Source organism: Rhinopithecus roxellana, chromosome 7, assembly GCF_007565055.1.
Source record: "Rhinopithecus roxellana isolate Shanxi Qingling chromosome 7, ASM756505v1, whole genome shotgun sequence".
Classification (NCBI taxonomy): Eukaryota; Metazoa; Chordata; class Mammalia; order Primates; family Cercopithecidae; genus Rhinopithecus; species Rhinopithecus roxellana.
In genome coordinates this window covers 75,912,419-75,932,733 of record NC_044555.1, presented here as the reverse complement: position 1 = coordinate 75,932,733, position 20,315 = coordinate 75,912,419, and the positions used below count along the sequence as shown (strand labels likewise).

Genomic DNA, 20,315 nt, shown 5'->3' with positions numbered 1-20,315 from the left:
CTGGAGTTCAAGGCCTTTGAAACAAGAGTCCACCAGTTAGAAAGAATAAAATCAACCTGCTTTTGGACGAGGGGGAGCTTATGATGCCACAAAAACAGCATTTATTGTGACTCTCAGATGTGATGTTATTGTACACTTGATAACAAAGAGTCAAAATGAAGGCAAAAACATTAAAGGGAATCTTTTCTTCCATCACAGGGCTCATCTATTTTTTTAAAAAATCACACAGGTGTTGTTCTCTGTTAGGCCCATTTTCATTTGGTTGAGGAGCTTGGCCTCACCTGAAAAGGTCAAGGCCGACTCACGCAGGAGAGAAAGGACCAAACTGTCAACCTCATACGGCCTTCTTTTAAAATACTCTTTATTCTCAGGTAGGGAGCTGTAACATGATGTTATCTGAACGGTTGGCTCAGCAGTAAAACTGGCAGGGATAAGTATTTCTTCAGCACACATACTTGATTGGCATAAAAATTACTCATCTTCACTGACACAAACACCTATAGCAATTCTAATGGATCCAGAGAGAAGCACTAGGCTGGGCCAGGTACAGCCAATGCCACATAAATGACATCTCTAACTGATGCTAATGGTCTTGACTTCATTCATTTTAATTTTCAGAGTCAACTGCCCTTTATCCAAAGCAATAATAGAATCCTATCTCTAGGAGACCTCAGAGAGCTCATCCATGCTGATCTTCATCCTAGAGCAGAGATCAGCAGACTTTTTCTATAAAGGGTCATCAAGTAAATATTTTTCTGCTTGGCAGGTTGTAAGGTCTTGGTCACAGCTACTCAACTCTGCCATTGTAGCTAGCTCTAAAGCAGACATAGATAATATAGAAACAAATGGGTGTGGCTGTGTGCCAAGAAAACCATTACAAAAACAGGCAGTAGACCGTACTTTGCCAACCCCTGGTCTAGGGAAAAAAAGTACTCGCCATCTTTTGACTCAAATTTATTCAAAGAAAGAGAAAGGAAACTAACATTTATTGAGTGCTTGCTTGTTTCGGAAACTTGTGCTAATTCTCAAAATATCGCATAGAGGAGGTAATCATTGACATCTCCATTTTCACTCTTCTTAAAGAGTAATGTACGGTGTTTTTACAACTCTGGTCTACTATCCAACCAGCTTGACTGTATTCTTTCTTATATTGGAGGAAAATTCCTTTTGTAGCTGATTAGATACTTATCTCTTCTAAAAGACATGGATAACAGCTGGCTATCATCCCTGTTATGTACTTAAGGTGCTCTCCTCCTTACTCTGAGAGGCCCATTTCTTTCCTCCTGACTCCTTGGTTTCAGGTGTTTATTTTCCCTGGGCCATATCCAGTCGCTCAATATCCACCCTAAAGTTAAAAACTGCAAATAGCACTAATACTCCTGTGTACCCAGGACACTAATAGATAGCGTTTACACTTAGGTCATGGTTTCCAACTGGAATCCAAGAGTACTTTTCTCCATCTATGAACTTTGAGATGTCCAGATGAAATGGCTATTATGAACTGCATTCCTCATCAATCCCTAAAGATTCGACCAAGTGTCATATGAATAAATTCTTACCTAGTGACCAGAGACGATATGACCCCATAATAGTTATTGCTGAAAGAAGATATGCATCTGAAGTATAGCACAGGTGTGGGAATGCCCACATACAATCTTCCTCAGTTCCAGTGGCATGTATCTGCTCCCATTCAGCTCTCTCTGTAACAAGCCCAACTCATCAAGAGCAGGAACATGACTTTGATTTCTCTTTCTACAAAGAATGTGCTTCTGTCAAGTTTGAATTCACAGAGCCTGTAAAAATTTGCCAAGAGCCTTGTCTCTGTTTCTACAATCCCCTCTCCTCCCATCACTATTTGTCAATCCTCTTGGTTAATTCCTGAGCCTTTCTATCCTTCCAGCAGCTAGGATATAGAAAAAGGACACTGGGCTTAGACTAGAAGTTGGCAGACCTGGGTTCCAATCCTAGCACTGCCACTTTTTAACTAAGGTTCTTTGAGCTATTTTCTACTTAGAAAATTGGATTCAGGAACAGTTTGGAGGTTCCTTAAAAAAACAAAACTTAAGCTACCGTATAATCCAGCAATCCTACTGCTAGGTACACACCAAAAATAAACGAAATCAGTATGTAGAAGAGATATCTTCACTCCTGTGTTTGTTGCAGCACTTTTACAATAGCTAAGATTTGGAAGCAACCTAAGTGTCCATCAACAGATGAATGAATATACACAATGGTACATATACACAATGGAGTACTATTCAACCATAAAAAAGGATGAGATCTAGTTATTTGCAACAACATGGATGGAACTGCAGATCATTAAGTGAAATAAGCCAGGCACAGAAAGACAAACATTGCATGCTCTCACTTATTTGTGAAATCTAAAAATCAAAATGATTGAACTCATGGACATAGAGAGTAGAAAGACGGTTACCAGAGGCTGGGAAGTGTAGTAGGGGGTTGTGGGAGTGGGGGTGGGTGGGGATGGTTAATGGGAAAAAAAGAAAGAATGAATAAGACCTACTATTTGGTAGCACAATAGGGTGACTATAGTCAATAATAATCATATGTTTAAAAAAAACTTAAAAATGTAACTGGATTGTTTGTAACCCAAAGGATAAATGCTTGAGGGTATTGTTACCTTATTCACTATGATGTGCTTATTTCACATTGCATGCCTGTATCAGAATATCTCATATACTCCATAAATATATACACCAACTATGTACCCACAAAAGAATTATTTTTACTAATAAAAAAATTATTTAAAAAAAATTGGTTTCAGAAGAGCTGTCACTGTTGTGATAACATTGCTTTAAGTTCCTACTCCATGAGTGTTAGTTGCATCTCTGTGTTCACGTTTCAGGTTTCAACATGTGAGTCTAGCCCGCCTTGTGTGTCTTTTTTCCGGTGCTACTCTCTGTCTACCTGCCCCTGTTCATCAACCTGTCACTTAACATTCTTCTCTAGGACATGACTTCTTTCTTCTGTCTCCTATTGTGCCTGCCTTGGGCTTTGGCTCCTGTATACTTCCAAACAATCTTTATTCTTCAATTCAGGTGTGAATCCCAGAACAAACTTTTAATCCTGCAGGCATTCTTGAAGTGAGACTTAGATGAGATTTTCTGCATCATTAAGTCACTTAAAGTGGATATATCCTCCTACAAGCTGAATCAAAACTGTAAAAAAAATTTTTCATTTCAGAAACATCAAACAACTCCAAAAGGGGAGAGAGCCTCAAGTTTTACATTGTAGGAGATGCTTTTGCTTTGGAACCGATTGTTTGGCTCTGTGCTAATTGCTTAGTAATTATAGATAGCATTGAGGCTGCTCATTAACATTGGCTAATTTTGCTCATATACTCCAAGTAGGCAGGTACCCTAGTCACCTTGTTTTTACCATTATAGCCCCAGCACATTGTAAGCTGCCTGACATGAATGAATGAGTGAATGAATGAATGAATCCATAAATCTATAAAACAGGACCAATTATTCCTACGTAAGATGGTTATTGTGGGGATAAAATGCAATAATGTAGTAGAAACATTAGCCTAGTTTCTGTCACACGGTGAACATGCAACAAATACTAATTCTCCTTCCCACTCACTAGATGAATGCAAATGTATAATGTACTGTCTCCTCAAGCTACACTAGTAGATAGGTCTTTGGTGTGATTGTATATGCACCTTTATAGCATTATGTTAAATAAGCAAAACTATTCACTAAGTCCAGGCATAAGAAAGTTGGTCTACTGCTTATGAAGAATCTAGAATTAAAATCACTTTTAGCAGTAACTTACCTGTATCAAGAAGGTGATAAAAAAGAAAATTCCCTCTGAATAGTACCTATTGTTCAAAGCACCTAGGAGGTTCTCAGACTTCTCAAGGTGATTCTTCTGTTCCTCACTACCATAGGCAGTTCAAGGATCTTTTCCAGAATACAAAGCCAAGAACTCCAGTTGTCAATTCTGAAAAGATGTTGCTTGGTTCTAAGAATTAGAACATATCTAATAAGTGGTTTTGGAAGTATGTCTGCAGGGTGTTCACAGGCATTAAGATAACTGCACGTTTTCAAGGCCAAATGTGTTTGGGAATTCCTGGGCTGACAAAAGTAAACCTATCTTGTTCCTATGAGGCCTCACTGGGTTTTACTTTGGTGATGCACATTGTTTGGCAGAAGCCTTGTGAGCAGCATAGCTCTAGACACGTCCACCTTCTGGAAAACTGGCCCCATGTGTCCCAGACATGGCTGTAAAGCAAGAAGTTGAGAAAGTGGCATAGCACTAACAGCCCTAGTGGATTTTGGCAACTTATCCAAAAGGCCAGAAGATGGGCAATAAGGATTTGGGAAATAAAAACATGGCCTAAAATGTTGAGTTTGGCAGATTTTCCCTTGCCTGTCACTCCAGTTAGGAATTTGAAGTTGTAGCCAAAGATAGGTATCTTTCCTTCCATCAAAAAACAAATGTGTAGTTGTTAAAAACTACAGTAATCTCCACTGATTCTTGCTGTCAGCCTTTGCCTCCCAGGCTAGGAACTTTGATCCTTTTGGTTCCCATGTAACAAAGTTCCTACCATCAAGATGGTAGACATTATTAACAGTGTCACTCGATTTAAAATGTTTTATTTAATTGTTTGTAGACCATGGAACCAGGAGAAAATTGGGAACAAAATCTGTTTTGGATGAGCCTGAATAAAGAGGCTTCTGCCAGTGGGCAGGGGAACTGCTAAAGCCAGGGAAATGCAATTGCAAGTTTAGTGCTTGTTTCCCAGTAGCTCAGAGCAGTTCTCCCTGCCGGACATTATGACAGAGAATTAATTGGCGTTTCACTTTGCAATATCTTTTAAGAGTTCAAATGGCACCTTAGCATTTCTTTTAACTTTTCTGCATCGATGCATATGTTCTGGGCTCTTTGGTATGTAGCATAGTTTAAGGACTTCATAAATATGTGTTGAGAATGATCCTAGGACCTCTATGAAGTTTAAGGACTTTTTGTGTTCATGGGTCATAAGGAAAGCATTTTAAAAGTATAACTTGACCATCAATCAAAAATGCCTAGCAACCATCTCTGTATCCATCAGTCTAAATTAGCAGCTGTTTGTAACACTAATTAGCCCAATTTTCCAGGGTGCAATATTTAGTCAACAAAAGCACTCAACTCTGCTATTCACTACTTGTTGGTTAAAGGGTCAGGAGATGCAGTTAGATTCTCTACCCTCATTCAAACACTTGAAACTCTTGTTTCCAGAGCTTATGCCTCTTCACTTGCATCTTTCAATCCCAGTATCATTACGTTTATGACGTTTATGGCATTGTTGGTTAGCCTTTCTCCTTCCCTCCTGTATAACACTGAAAATCTGCCAGAAATACAACTCTAGAAACTGTATTTCTATGAATTTTGAGCATTTTAAAGGTATATTCTTTTTTAGCTGGGTGAAATTTACACAACATAAAATTAACCATTTTAAGGCTGGGTGTGGTGGCTCATACCTGTAATCCCAGCACTTTGGGAAGCCAAGGCCTCCCAAATAGTGATCGTTTGGACCCAGGAGTTCAAGACCAACCTGGGCAACATAGTGAGACTCCACTTCTAAAAAAACAACCATTTTGAAATGCACGATTCCGTGGCATTTAGAACATTCACATTGTTGTGTAGCCACCACCTCTATCAAGTTCCAAAACACTTCCATCATACCAAAAGTAAGCCTTATACTCATTAAGCAGTTACTCCCCATCTCCCCTCCCCTCTTAACCCCTAGCAACCATCAATCTACTCCCTGTCTTTATGAATTTTTGCCTTTTTTGGACATTTCATACAAATGGATCATACAATATGTGGCCTTTTTGATAGCTTCTTTCACAGAGCATAATGTTTTTAGGCTTCATCCACATTGTAGCATGTGTCAGTGTTTCATCCCTTTTTGTGGCTGAATAATATTCCCTTGTATAGATATACCCACAGGTGTAATTTTTAGAGCTAAGATATTTTATATTTGTAAATCCAAAGCTTTAAGAGCCATTAAGAGACTCAAAAGGATGTATAACCCTTGGAGTAACTGGCCTGAAATGTTTCTAGATGAAATAGAAGAGTATGGATCTGAAATTCTCCTCCTTGCTGCTGCCAGCTAGCTTTGTGGCCTTGTGTAAATGAGCATCAATTTTCTTAATTAGAAAATAAGTAACTAGATTTAGTACTAAATTGTTTCAAGGTTGTTTCTTTGCTCAAAAATTCCCAGCACCCTACACAATACTCTGCATATAATAGCTCTTAAGAGTATTGTTTATGGAACTTAACGAAATACCAAACTCAACAAGACTACTAGTCCAGCATCATTTGCTATGCTCAGAAATGGTATGCTTCATGCCACAATTCTCTTGTTTTTAAGAGAATCACTTGCATTTTTGAATCAAAGTGTTCATTATTAATAACTGAACCGTCCAGATCAACCTGAGAGTACATAGAAGGAGATTGAGACACACCAGTGCCTTGCTTTTTAGTTTATACATGAGAACTCTAACCAGAAAACCTAAATGAAGAAGAGAAATAGTACATCCAGTGGGGGAATTTGTGAGAAAGCTCATGAATATTTTCCACAGCATCTGCTGGGAATATGGTGCAAGAAAATGAATACAAAGAGAAAGAAAATGAGCCAGACAAAAAACTCCCTTTTTAATGTTTATTTTAGAGAGGGGCTAGTAATTGATTTAACTAATCCAATATCTGGAAACATTCTTTTTTAATATTCACTTTGCCTTTTATGCAGTTTGAAATTTTGGAGACTCCCCTTTGAAGTGGAGCAGGGTTGTGTCTGAAAGGAACAAACAGTTTCCCAGACAGATGTGTGAAGAAATGCCTGGAGCTACGCGCTTCTTGCTGGGGTTAGATGTGACCGGGCCAGACTGTTAAATACACAGCAACATGATATATGAATATTCTTTTGCTTTCACAGGGAATTTTTTTTTCTGATAGTAAAAAGGAAGAGGGCAAGCAAGTCTGTTGTTTTCTCCAATTCCTTCACTTTTTTTTAAAGCTTGCATTCATTTGTTTTATGTTACTGTGTTGTGACATTTTGAGATGCCTCTTAAAACTCATGTGTAAGAAAGCACTTTTTAAGAGAGATTTCTTTTCCTTTTTTTCATTTCTGTGCAGTGATGTTGAAAGTCATCTTGACATTTCTAAAACATTGTTTTGTTTACATTACAGAGTCTCCATGGCAACTGCATCCTCCCAGGTTCTAATTCCTGAAATCAACCTCAATGACACATTTGACACCTTTGCCTTAGATTTTTCCCGAGAGAAGAAATTGCTAGAATGTCTGGATTACCTTACAGGTATTGTCTTTTATGTTCTCTTTAATATTGTTCACATAAACACTTTGCCACCAGATCAGTTATTCCCCAATCACCAGAGGAATGGGCTTTTGACCTAGGAATGGCACTAATATTTCCATAAACAATTTCTGTGCACTTCCCTTTGTTTTTAACCAAAACAACACAGCCCATGACTAAACTGGGGACAGGAGAAAAAGGAGGATCTCAATCATTAAAAGCGTACTTACCACTGTTTCCCTCACTCTCAAGGTGTGGGTGCTAAAAATAATATCTCTCTTTGGTATTTTTCATATCATGGTAGTAAGGCAACTCACAATACATTAGCAGAGAAAAAATTGGCAGCTAACAGATTGGTTGCCTGCACTGCTTCATCTCCTTGTATTTGTGATCTTTTAATTTGCACAACATCAAGTTGAGGTAAAGCATTATAATCCCCATTTTGCAAATGACAGAGATCAGCCATCTTGCTGGAAATCAGATAACTAGGGAGTGACAGAATTAGAATTTGGGGGGGACCTGTACAAACTCCAAAAACTTCTGCTCTTTCTAGTAAAAGACTGAATTTCATCTTGGCAAAGTCACCATGGCAAAGGTCTCAAATTCACACTGGAATTCCTAGTGCTGTGTTTCAGTGTGCTTCCTGGTTGGTGTTTTGTTCTGTTTTGTTTCTCCCTTGGTTGAGCTTAAGAAACAAAAACAACAACAAAAAAACAAAAACCTCAGGCCACTCCTATTCCTAACCATGCTTCTAAATTTTTCTTTGCTGTCAACTTCTAAAGCAGGAACTGAGAACATACACTGATAGAATTTGGACTGTTTAGACAACCTTATTTGTGTTAGCCAAAGCCACCAGTGCCTGTGACTTCAGGAAAGCACAATGTACACAGTGAAGCCAGATGTGCACTGCACTTAAGACCTACAGCCTTCAAGAGACTACATCCCTAACTTAGCGTGACATGAGCTTCTCAATTCCAATTCTGTGTGTACATGTTTGTGGGAAAGCAATTGAACAAGGTGGAGCAGGAGAGAGGGAATATTGTGTGATGTTTGTTTTTACAGTCTGTGGATAGAAGGTTAGGAGTTCTGTATTCAGGGAGCATTATACCCAGAAGATGAGCATTTTTTCTTTGCTAGGACCAATGTGCTGTTTTTAGCCTTTCTGCACTGTCAAGCAAGGCAGGCATTCCACAAACTTCTTATCTTATGTAACTCTCTCTTTCAAACATACCGCTCCTATTAAGGAAGAAAGAAATTGACTAAAAAAGCATTTACCGTATGGAACTAAACTTGGTTTCAAATACTTGTGTACATAATGCCCTCCTATGTAAGCTTTTAACTCTGAGATTTATTTAAACTGACACTATCCAATAAAACTTTCTATGATGATAGATATGTTCTATATCTGTACTATCCAGTGTTAGCTGAATCCCACATGGGGCTATTGAAAACTCGAAATGTGTCTAGTGAATTTTTACTTTTATTTAACTTTAACTAAATTTAATTGAAATTTAAAACACCACATGTAGCTCATGGGTATTGTATTGAACAGTGCAGATCTAGACTTTCTCCAGCTAAGCTGTTTTTTACAATGGCATCCTGTTAAAAATCTCCTTTTTCTTATATCATTTGGGAATGAGTCAAGTTGCAACAAAAAATCCAACTAGCAGTGAATAAAACCATCAAGGAGTGTTTGTATTACAGACACAGAAGAGAAGCCTGTGTTCCAGGGCTGAGCAGTGGTTCAGTGATGACCTCAGACCCCAGGCTCTTTCTTTTTTCCTCCTCTGCCACCTTCATTGTGTTGCCTTTCTGACACATGATCACAGCATGACTACTCCACCTCCAAGTGTTGTGCTCAAGCTCTAGGCAAAAAGAAAGGGATGGAGGGGAAACAATGGACAAAATGCTGTGCCAGTGAAGTTTGTTTATCAGAAAAACGAAAAACTTGATCAGAAGACCCACCTAGCAAACTTCCACTTATGTCTGGTGGGCCATATCTGTGTTACAAGGTCATGTCCAAGGGCAGAAAAGACTGGAAAATTAAGTATTTGCCTAGGCACATGGTCATTCTGCCCAGAATCAGTCTTATTGACAAGAATGTGCCCTTGCCATTTCCCAATAATTATTTCACAGTATTTCAACAACATATGCCCATTTTAATCTCTATAGGAATGCAAAAGTATTGATTAAAGGGGAAATTGTGAAAGTAGTTTGGACTGAATTGTAACATACACCATATTTCATCCCGATGGCTGTTTATTTCAAACTAAAGGCCATATGGGGTACCTGCTATTATGTCTTCTGAGCTGTCAACCCCAAGTACAAATTCAGTCCATTTCTAGACATAACATCGATCCTGACCATAACATATGATGCTTGGCTGATACTGCCAAGTCCAAATAGTTTATGCCATTTGTAAGCAGGAAATGAAGTGTTTGTGGAGTATTAGCCCACCATTCCTTGGGTGGTGTTTGTGACAGAGACAAGAAAATAACACTTCTGGTACCGATTCCATGAGTATTGAAATTGGCAGCATGCTGCTGTTCTCATTTACACTAAATTGAGTATTGACTTCTCAGGACAAACTCATTGGGTTTACAGTCAAAATAAGGTTAGCCTGTCTCATTGTAAAAACAAGATTTTTTTTTTCCTATGACATGCCTCTAAGTGGTATGTCAAGTTAATAACCCATAGAGGTGACATTTCCTTCCTGATTATGGCTACTACCATGTGTCTTACAGGTACTTGCCTATTTTGAACATACGTTTTCTTTCTATTTAATCATATATTGCAATACAGAAAGAACAAAATTTTTCTACAGTGGTTGATGGAGAAATAATTCAATGAACTGTCTAAATTGTGGGAGAGTAAATATTTCTTTACTGATCCATGCAGGAGTGATCCCACACCAACAGGGACTACACAGACAATAATAAGCACATTTTACGATGCAGCTGGACCTCCTCCATGGAATGCATATCCTGATTTGTGTCACTGATTCATGCGCATCCAAGTCATACCACATGACACCGAATCTCACATGTGAATACTTCAGGAGACAGATGTACAAATACATATTCAATAGAGAATGCTTTAAAGGTTATGTAGAGCCCTTCTATCTTAATGCACAATTTAATGCCATGCCTGTCACGTTGGAGGTGCTCAACAGTGTTTCTGGAATTCAGAACCAATAGATAAAGCTAAGCTAATTGACTTAATACCGTAGACTTGCTTCTATGATATTTGTCCTAGAGATATATTCAAAAAGCAAAGTGAAGACTAGTAACACAGAGTTCAGATTTACAGTTTTTATATAAACTTTTCTTCCTCTTTGGGTTTGCTTAGGACTCATCAATTCTAATCATAATTTAGAACAGGAAAGAACTCTAAAATAGTATAAGCAAAGGTTGCTCCTAATTTGTAGAATGCAGGTATGTTTCTCCTTTTGAAGCTAGATTCTAATAGATAGCAGAGTGGAAGTAAAGGCCCTGGATCAATTCTCTAAACCAGGGGTCAGCAAATTTTGACTGCAAACCACCAGGTGGTAGACATTTTAGGCTTTGCAGGCCATATGGCCACAACTACTCAACTTTGCTGTTGCTCCAAAGCAGCCATAGACAATACATAAATGAATGAATCCGGCTGTGTTCCAATAAAACTTTATTTACAAAAACAGGCAGTGGACCAGACTTGGCTCACAGTCACAGTTTGCCAACCCCTCCCTCTTAAATATTATTTACAATGCAAAGCACTCATTTTCTCATATTTTCCTTGCTCACATACTCTTCTCATAAAACCAGTTACTGAAATCAATTCAGTAGAAGTCATTTTAAACTCATTATTTTGGTAGGACTTAGACTTCTCTGCTCCAGAATGTGTTAAAGAAATAAAACAGCAGCCTTCTACAATGATAAATTAACCAAATGCCAAAAAAAAAAGTTTTTTCCTTGGGGAAGGAAAATGTACCCTTTAGATATGATTAACTATTAATCATGGTCTTCTTAATTTGAAATATCGCATGAGTTGAGAAATCAGAAGAAAATAGGGCTGGACTAATAAGTTCTTTTTTTATATATAAGTCATCAAAACATCTAATGAAAGAAAAATTCAAATAATTATGTGACTGATTTTTTGTAGGATAACAAAAGATAAGTATTTTTTCAGTTGGATGCCTAAATATATAAGTATCTGGCACCGTGTATTAATAGATCAGGGGTTGGTGAATTTTAGGTTACAACCCAAATCTGACCCTCCACCTATATTTGTAAATAAAGTTTTATTGGAACCTGGCCATGCCCACATGTATAAGTTGTAACTGTTTTCATGCCACAATGGCAGAGTTGACCAGTTGCGACAGAGACTGTATGGCCCACAAAGCTGGAAACATTTACCATCAAGGCCTTTACTGAAAAAGTTAGCCAACCTCCCAAAGTGAATGCAACTATGAAACTTTATCTTGTTTACTTTTTATTTGACATGTTTTCCTTCATGCACAAGAAAGTATTGTTTGTTTAACCTCCCAAACATATTCTCATGATCTCACGATAAACACAGAAAGTCCATACTGACTGACTGTAGTCACACTCCTTATTAAAAACAAAAGCAATAACCAGCCAATCAAATATTCTTTAGATTGGGGTCACCATCTCTAGAATAGTAGTCCTCATGGACCTATTGAGAAAGACCTGCTTAACTGTCAAACATCTCCTCCGAAATGGTATCCCAGTGGTGTGTGCTTTTCCACTGATAAGCATTCTTGACCCCCACAGCTCCCAACCCTCCCACAATTAGAGAAGAGCTCTGCACAGCTTCATATGACACCATCACTGTGCATTGGACCTCCGATGATGAATTCAGTGTGGTCTCCTACGAGCTCCAGTACACCATATTCACCGGACAAGCCAACGTCGTTAGTGAGTATCTCATGGCCTATTTATTTCTCTCTTTGGTGGCTTTCTTCAGATTTACTGCATTCCTGAATTTAAACGTCAAAGGAAGACAAGGAAGGAAAGAACACACAATATTTATTGACTTGTCTTCCTTGAACAAGAAAGTGATAGCACTCACTTTTACTACACTAGTAAAAACAGCTGGCTAAATATTGATGAAAATTAATGACCTCTAGCAAACCACATGGATGATTCTCACAAATATATTGTTAAGGGAAAGAAGCCAGAAACAAGTATATATATATATATATATATATATATATATATATATATATATATATATGGTATTAATCCACATATAGGTTCATAACTTAAAGATCAAAATAAACTATTTTGCTTAAAGAAACATTCGTAGGTGTTAAAACTATAAACCCTGGGCAACCTAGTGAAACCCCATCTCTACAAAAAATACAAAAAAATACAAAACTTAGCAGGGTGTGGTGACACACACCTGTAGTCCCAACTACCCAGGAGGCTGAGGCAGGAGGATGGCTTGAGCCCAAGAAGTAGAGGTTGCAGTGGGCAGAGATCACACCACTGCACTCCAGACAGGGCAACAGAGTGAAAATGCTGTCTCAAAAAAATAAAAATAAAAAGTCAGGATGATGGCTACCTCCAGGATTAAAGGGAAAATGGCACCACTGGAATGAAATATATGGGGGTTCTTGGAGTTAATGGCAATTTCTAGGTGAAAGTTACATGCTTTAGTCATTATATCATACATTTAGTTTTATGTACTTTCCTGAGTGTTACTTCACATATTTTAAAAGAAAGGATTTAAGAAAATAAATAGCCAAAGAATGTTAAATACCTGGTCCCATTCAGAGGAGACCTGGGCCCATCACTTAAAATGTTAGTAACTGGCTCCACCTGGGAAGAATTTCTAACCTTACCTGAAACATTAGAGGTGCCCCCTCTCACTGAGGCCTATTTGATATCTGGCATCAGAGATAACTTGGTAATTTCAAATAGCAGTAGTAGCTGGCCACAGAGATGATAATAGAGGAAGCAGTCCTCCAACCCACAGAGTTATTTAAATTGAACTGAGCAAATGGCAATGAACCAGAAGACATAGCTTTTCACGGGAGTAAGTTTGCAACTTCTTTAACAAAGAAAAATACAATATGTCAAAGTAGAACAGAATAGAATAGCGATCATGTTTCAACAAAGAGATGTTTTGAATAAATTCATATCAATTTAATGTGCTTTTATTATAGAAACCTTTTCTCTCTTAACTACAAACTGTTCTTTCCTAGCACAAGTAATTCTGAGTCATACGATGCTTAACATAGAAATTTGATTTAGGATTAATTGAAAGAGTGATGCAGAAATTACACCAAGTTCTATGGGACTAAAGTATAAATGACCCATACCAACAAATGGCTCCCCCTACCTTCCTTATATCCACTCTCCCCAACTTCTCCAACTTCCTCTCCTCAACTCCCTCACCTTCTACCCTATAATTGGCCTGCCTTGGAAGCTTTTATTAAAATCTTGCCATTTACCAAGAATGTGTAATTTTTTTAATGAAAGTGGAGAAAGTCATGAAATGTCAAGAACAGCTCTGGCAAGCTGCTTGAGTAGGTAGGGAATATAGAAAGGTCAGAAATGGTGAGTGGCACAAAAATGTCTTGGGGGAAGTTGTGGTTAAACTAAGTCTTGAAAAAAAGCAGGTGCATTTTAGCAAGTTAAGGCTGTACCAGACAGCTATGTCATCATAAGCAAACCTATCAAGATGTAACGTAGCAGGGTATATTGGGAGATCTTGTCTAATTAAGCCTGTCTGGTAAGTGAGGAAAGGGAGACAGTGAGAAATGAAGACAGAGAAATAGAACCAGGGCTCAAACCCATATTGGCCTAGCTCCAAAAAGCACATGTTCTTAATCCTTAATCCTCAGTCACTTAATCCTAATTCACAGGCAAGAGCTAGATTGCAGAGGGCTATCCAGGCCATACCATGTTTGGATTTTGCCCTGTGGGCTTGAGAGTCATGCAGGAGAGTAGTGTGATCAGAGATATAATTAGAAGGTGACTCAGGAGCACTGTGGAGAGTGGAGAGGAACAGGGCAGGACTAGAAGCAGAGACATCAGCTGGGAAGTTTCATAGTAATTCACCGAGGCAGAAATAGCCAGGACCTGCTAATGGCACCAGCATCAGAGATGGAAAGGAAAAGATAATTCCAGGAAGGCTTCTCTGTATCTGGCCCATTTCCCTGGGAAAAAATCATCACTGTCCTCAGATATTTGAAGTGCTTTTTGGGGCAAGTCGGAGAAGCACTGTATAGCAATGGTTTAGTAACATTTTGCTCTCCTTCTACGATTTTGAATTCTTCTGGTATCATTCCTCATTCCTGACTCTATATGCCCTACTGCAAATCATAAAGAAATACTAATTCTCTAAAATATTTTTCTATATGTGCATATCATACATAATTCTTTACCTTGTTTTTTTCAATCAATATTATGTCTGAGATATCATTCCATTTCAGCACAAATAAAGAACTGCCTCATTCCTTTTTGAGGCAGTATCATATCCTATTGTAAAGATATACTCTAATTTATTTATCTCATCTTCTATAGATGTGTATTTAGCTTGTTTCCAATCTTTGGCCCTTACAAACAATGCCCCAGTATCTCCAAGGATGTTCAAGATATCCTTGTCTATCTCTCCTTCCACACATGGGAAATTATATCTGTAGTATAATCTCTTGAGGTGTAATTTCTAGGAAAAGATTATTTGCATTTTAATTTTACTTGACATTGCCAAATTGCACTTCAGAGAGATGACATGATTTTTAAATGCATTTTTCCAGCTGTACGAGCTTATATTTCACTGATCTTGGCTGCATATACCATAAACTTAACATGGAATTAAAGTCTAGTATAATTTTAAACCTTGATTGTGCTTCACCATAAACCTGAAACACAAGTTAATCTATGATCACTAATATCATACCAAATAGTCACTCCTTCATATAAGCAGTGATTCTCAACAGGGATATTTGCCCCCTAAGGGACATTTGACAACGTCTCTAGAGACTTTGGGTTCTCAAAATCTGGGAGGAGAGGGTGCTATTGGCATCTAGTGGGTAGAAGTGAAGGATGATGGGAAATCTCCCACAATGCATAAGAAATCCCCCAACAACAAAGAACTATCTGGCCCAAAATGTCAGTAATGTCGAAGTTGAGAAACCCTAATTTAAAGCAAGGTAAATGTATAATATCTACATGATTACATGCCAAATACTGAGACCATAACACACTGATCCACACACACACTACTATACTATGTAGTATGGAAGGAAAAACACAACACAAAGGGGGGAATATAATTAATGTATTTTGTCTTCACTTAAGGAATTGTTTTCTCAATATTTTGTGATTAATATCACTAGCATATTTGGGATAAACTGAACCGGGGATTGTATCAAACTTGAAGAAGATGAAATTCAAAAGATGATCAGAAATTTCAAGATGAGAGAAAAGAAGCACGTGAAGGTCTGAGAAGAGCAGGTAGAAAATGGAGAAATGATTCATTGCAAAACACCGAGGGAAGGTTCTCTGAAAATACATAGAGGACTGATAGAACCGATGTCTGTTGATGAGTGAATAGTCTAACCAGAAAAAGAAAACATTTAGAGTCATTTTACACCAAAAGAGTGGTTCTTGGCCCATGTGAGAAATGCTGTATTTCTCTTAAATCATTTTTGTCTGATTCAGGAAAAGTGCTAACAGTTTTCTATTGCTGCGAAACAAATTTCCAAAAACTTAGCAGTTTAAAACAATACCCACTTATTTTTTCAGTTTCCATGGGTTAGGATTCTGGGCATAGTTGAGCTGGGTCTTCTTCTTAGGGTGTCACAGTCTGAAATTAAGGTGTTGACTAGGCTGCATTCATCTGGAGACTCAACTTAGGAAGACTCTACTTCTTAGCTCCCTCCATTTGTTGACAAATTTGTTTCGTTGTGGTTGTGGAATTCATGACAGCTTGCTTCATCAAGGCCAGCAAGGGAGAGAGTGTGCTACTTTAAACCTCCCACCTCCAAACCTGCCTTTAAAGGGCTCACTTGATTAGGTCAGACCCACCCAGAATAATCTGCCATTTGATTAACTCCAAATCAAATGATTAGGGACCTTAATTATATCTGTAAACTCCCTTTGCCTTCACCTTTATCATATAGTGTAATATAATCACAGGAGTAATAAAAGTGATAGACCTTTGTCCTTTGCCATATTCTGTTGGTTAGAAGCAGGTGACAGGTCCTGTTTACACTAGGGAGAGAATATTACACAGTTACGAATACCAGGGAGTTGGAATCCTGGGGACCATCCTGGGGCATGTCTTCCTCAGATAGTTATGTCTCTCCTGAAATTTCTTTTTTTTCTTTTATTCTTATATATATATTTATCTCAGACAGTCTTGCTCTGCTGCCCAGGCTGGAGTGCAGTGTCATGATCTCGGCTCACTGCAACCTCCACCCCCAGAGTTCAAATGATTCTCGTGCCTCAGCCTCCCGAGTAGCTGGGATTACAGGCATGTGCTACCACACCTGGCTAATTTTTGTATTTTTAGTAGAGATGGGATTTCACCACGTTGGCCAGGCTGGTCTCAACTCCTGGCCTCAAGTGATCCACCCACCTTGGCCTCCCAAAGTGTTGGGATTATAGGCGTGAGCCACTACACCCAGCCCTCTCCTGAAATTTCTTAAATCAAATCGTCATGGGCATTTTGGGAGTACATGTAGCCTTGGCCTTGACTGACGGGCTCTGTATCCATTGGCTTTTGCTGAATAGCCAACAACCACAGTGCCTAAGTAGAATTTAACAACAACTTATTGCTTATGCATCTGGAGTCAACTGAGTGTCAACTAGGAAACCCTGCTGATCTTGGCTCCCTCACATGGCAGGCTGGTAACTGTGGCAACCTGACTGCTGCACATCTCTCTCATCCTCCTGCAATCCAGCTCAAGTCTGTTCTCCCCCTGATTGCAGAGATGAAGGAGTAAAGGCAGGCTCAATTACACACATTCTTTTTAAGCCCCTGTCTGTGTCACATTAGCTAACATGCCGTTTGTCAAAGAAGTCCCCTGGGTGAGCCCAGAGTGAGGATACAAAGATATACAAAGACCTGCAAAATTACAAGGAAGGAGCAAGGAATTGGGGCCAAAAGGCCCTAATTCAATACCAGAGCTTCACCTCATCCCCAAAATGAAAGGAAGATATTTATTGCTTGAAACTTAGGGTTTCTCACTTGGCTAAACTGTGACCAACTTGATTTCTGTGCTATTTGCATCGAAAATAATACCAAACATGATGCATTAATAGAATAGATGATGCAAAAAGGTCATGCATAAAACAATTCAAAAAGAGCAAAACTACTGAGTATAATGAACTCAGAACTTTATGTTGGGTGATTCCAGAGATGTTTTATTCCCAGAAATCAGTTGCCATAAAAAGAGAAATGCAAATGGCTTAGTGAAGATTATCAACCTTTAATGCATAGATGCCAGAAAGGCCCATTCTCCCAGGATGGAAGAAAAACAGTGAAACTGCTGGTGCTGACCAAACTTGGATACTCTCATCGGGTTGTTTGTATCAGGATGTGTTCCTCCCTTTATGCCCATTAAACCAGAATAGTAAGTCCTAATGCCTACAGGATCAATTTGCGACAAAGAAAGAATTCGTTCAGATAAAAAGCTAACTGAGATGCAAACATTTTCAAATTATTTTCTTCTTAAATATTTTTCACATTTGTAGTGACCAAGGGAGACCTGGATTTGAATCTTGACTTTGGACCTCACTAGCTCTGCAGTCTTGAGCAAATTATTTAATGTTCTCCTAATCTGTTTCCTCATCTGTAAGAATGGATAGTGTTTTAGCTTCACATGGTTGAGATAATAAAAGTAAAGACCTTAGTCTTGTGTTTGCCACAGTGGTAACACATAGATATTCAAAGTTATTATTCCTACAAAAATGCAAACTGTACTCGCCCATAATTGCATTTTAAAAGAAAGACCAATTTTGCAATTTTCCAGGAGTATCTGCATGATAGCATTTTACACAATCATTATGTGAAAGGCTTTCCTTGAATGTTGTTAAATAATCTGTCCTATTATTTGGAGAAATATCCTTTGCAGATGTTGTATTGCATGACAAGATCTAATGCTAAAACTCTACTGAAAATGAGAAGATATAATGCTCAAAACCTGGCTGTAGCTCCTTATGTCACTAGAAAATCTTTTACTGTCTCTAGGTCATGGTTCCTTCACTCATCCTAATAAATTGTAGTTAATTGTCTTCAACTGGCGTTAGTGAAGGAGACTTAGATAATATCTATGGAGCTTTTTCAATCTTATGAAAAGGCCCTCACTAATGAAATACATACATTCAAGTGCAAAAGTAATGACATTAATTTTTATTTTTTATTTTTATTAATAGAGTTATGACTATAGATGTTAATGAATTGCTTATCAATAACTAGATATTTATTTAATTTTACAACGTTTTCCACATTTTTTCTAAAACTACTTTTGATGCGTCATTTTAAGTCTTAAATTGGGTCCTTTCCCCAGCAGCCTATTCTTATTCTTAGCAGAAATCAAAAGCTGCATTTTTTTCAAGCCTTAATGGCTAAGTAGTTATCTGCTTTTAATTTATTGTAGTCACTTAGAAAACATTCATCAAAGTTATTAAACATATACTATTTTTACAGAGAAGAAGGAAAGGAATGTTCACTTTTGTCCAGTCTGTTGGAAGAGACAAAGGATGTTAGAAACCAGTGTGCAGCCTCTCCTAAGACTGTCCACATCTTGTGACATTTTTACACATAATTTTTTGTGGCAAGATGACAGGTGCCATACAAGGCTCTGAAGTCCCAGATGTAATTAAGATTTTATAATGAGCCACATTATGTAGGGAAATGCTTCTAACCCATTGTGAATGAAAAAAAAAAAGTATAAAATCAAAAAACTCAATTAGGTTTCATTGTGGACAAATTATTTTCCAAGCTCCATTGTTATTTTAAACTGAGTCTGAGGAGGTGAATGTTGGAACACCCTCAGAGATGATTGAAAATGAGTTTGGAGAAAAGTGAAATTTCAATCAGGATGGTTGTGTGGGTGTTTCATAAAGAGATGAATAAAACCTGGTCAAGAGTCCTAACACAGTGGGGTGTCAAGGCAGAGAAGTCTTGCTTAAGCAAACTCAGTGTCATATGCAAGAAGTTAGGTGGTGCTGGCGTAAGACCAACACGAGTAATGCTGCACTCCAAGTCACCCCACTTACTCCAGCCCCCAAAAGAAAATTGTCAGTGTTGCTTTCCTGGCATTTTTAATCAACTTCTCAATTATTATCTTGGCAATAATAATAACATAAAGGTAAACCTAAACAGTAATAGTTGTTAGTATTCATGAAAGTAGATTGTCCCAGTGTAAAGCTAACCAATGAAATTTTACTACTTCATAAACATTTTGTTCTTTTAATATTCGAGGAAAAAAATAGGGACCTCTTCAAAATAATCAGGATAGTCAGAGTCCCTTTTTGTCTGGAAAAGGTTTCTGAAACATAAAATCTTTGTTGGGCTAAGACTTTGGACTTTAGGCCAAGTTACAGTTTGCAGCAATTTCAGACATCTGCTTTATGATGTTGCTGAAAGCGTTCCCCCACCACATTAAACCCAGCTTTTGGGTTGTACAGTGATGTAAAGTTTATTGAAACATTTTTACACTTGCTTTCTTTGACCACAATAGTCATTTTATTGTAACATATTCAATTAAACAGGAACAGTGTAAAAGCAGTGAAATTGATAGGATTCTCATTTGAATCTACTGGATGCCTTAATTTTTCTCATTTGTGGCTGACTGCCGTTGACAAAGATCTAGGAATATGGGTAGACTATCCTACATAATAGAAAAGCTACTTTTTTGTTTTATTACTATTGTAATAATATTAAGTACCTAAAGAGAGTTATAGGCCTCTTGGGGCCCAGAACTCAGAGTTCAAAATGACCCTTCTTTGATTGGATCAAAATCTAATA

The 20,315-nt window shown here is 38.0% G+C and overlaps 1 protein-coding gene across 4 annotated transcripts in view; it reads left to right on the top strand.

The window, feature by feature from the left end:
- The window catches only part of MID1 (midline 1), a 409,520-nt gene that overhangs the window by 362,700 nt on the left and 26,505 nt on the right, over positions 1–20,315 (top strand). For all 4 annotated transcript variants that reach the window (XM_030934192.1, XM_030934194.1, XM_030934190.1 and 1 more), the window contains exons 6-7: positions 7,204–7,331; positions 12,101–12,244. In XM_030934192.1, coding sequence (XP_030790052.1) covers positions 7,204–7,331; positions 12,101–12,244 — 272 coding nt within the window. The remainder of the gene's footprint in view (positions 1–7,203; positions 7,332–12,100; positions 12,245–20,315) is intronic.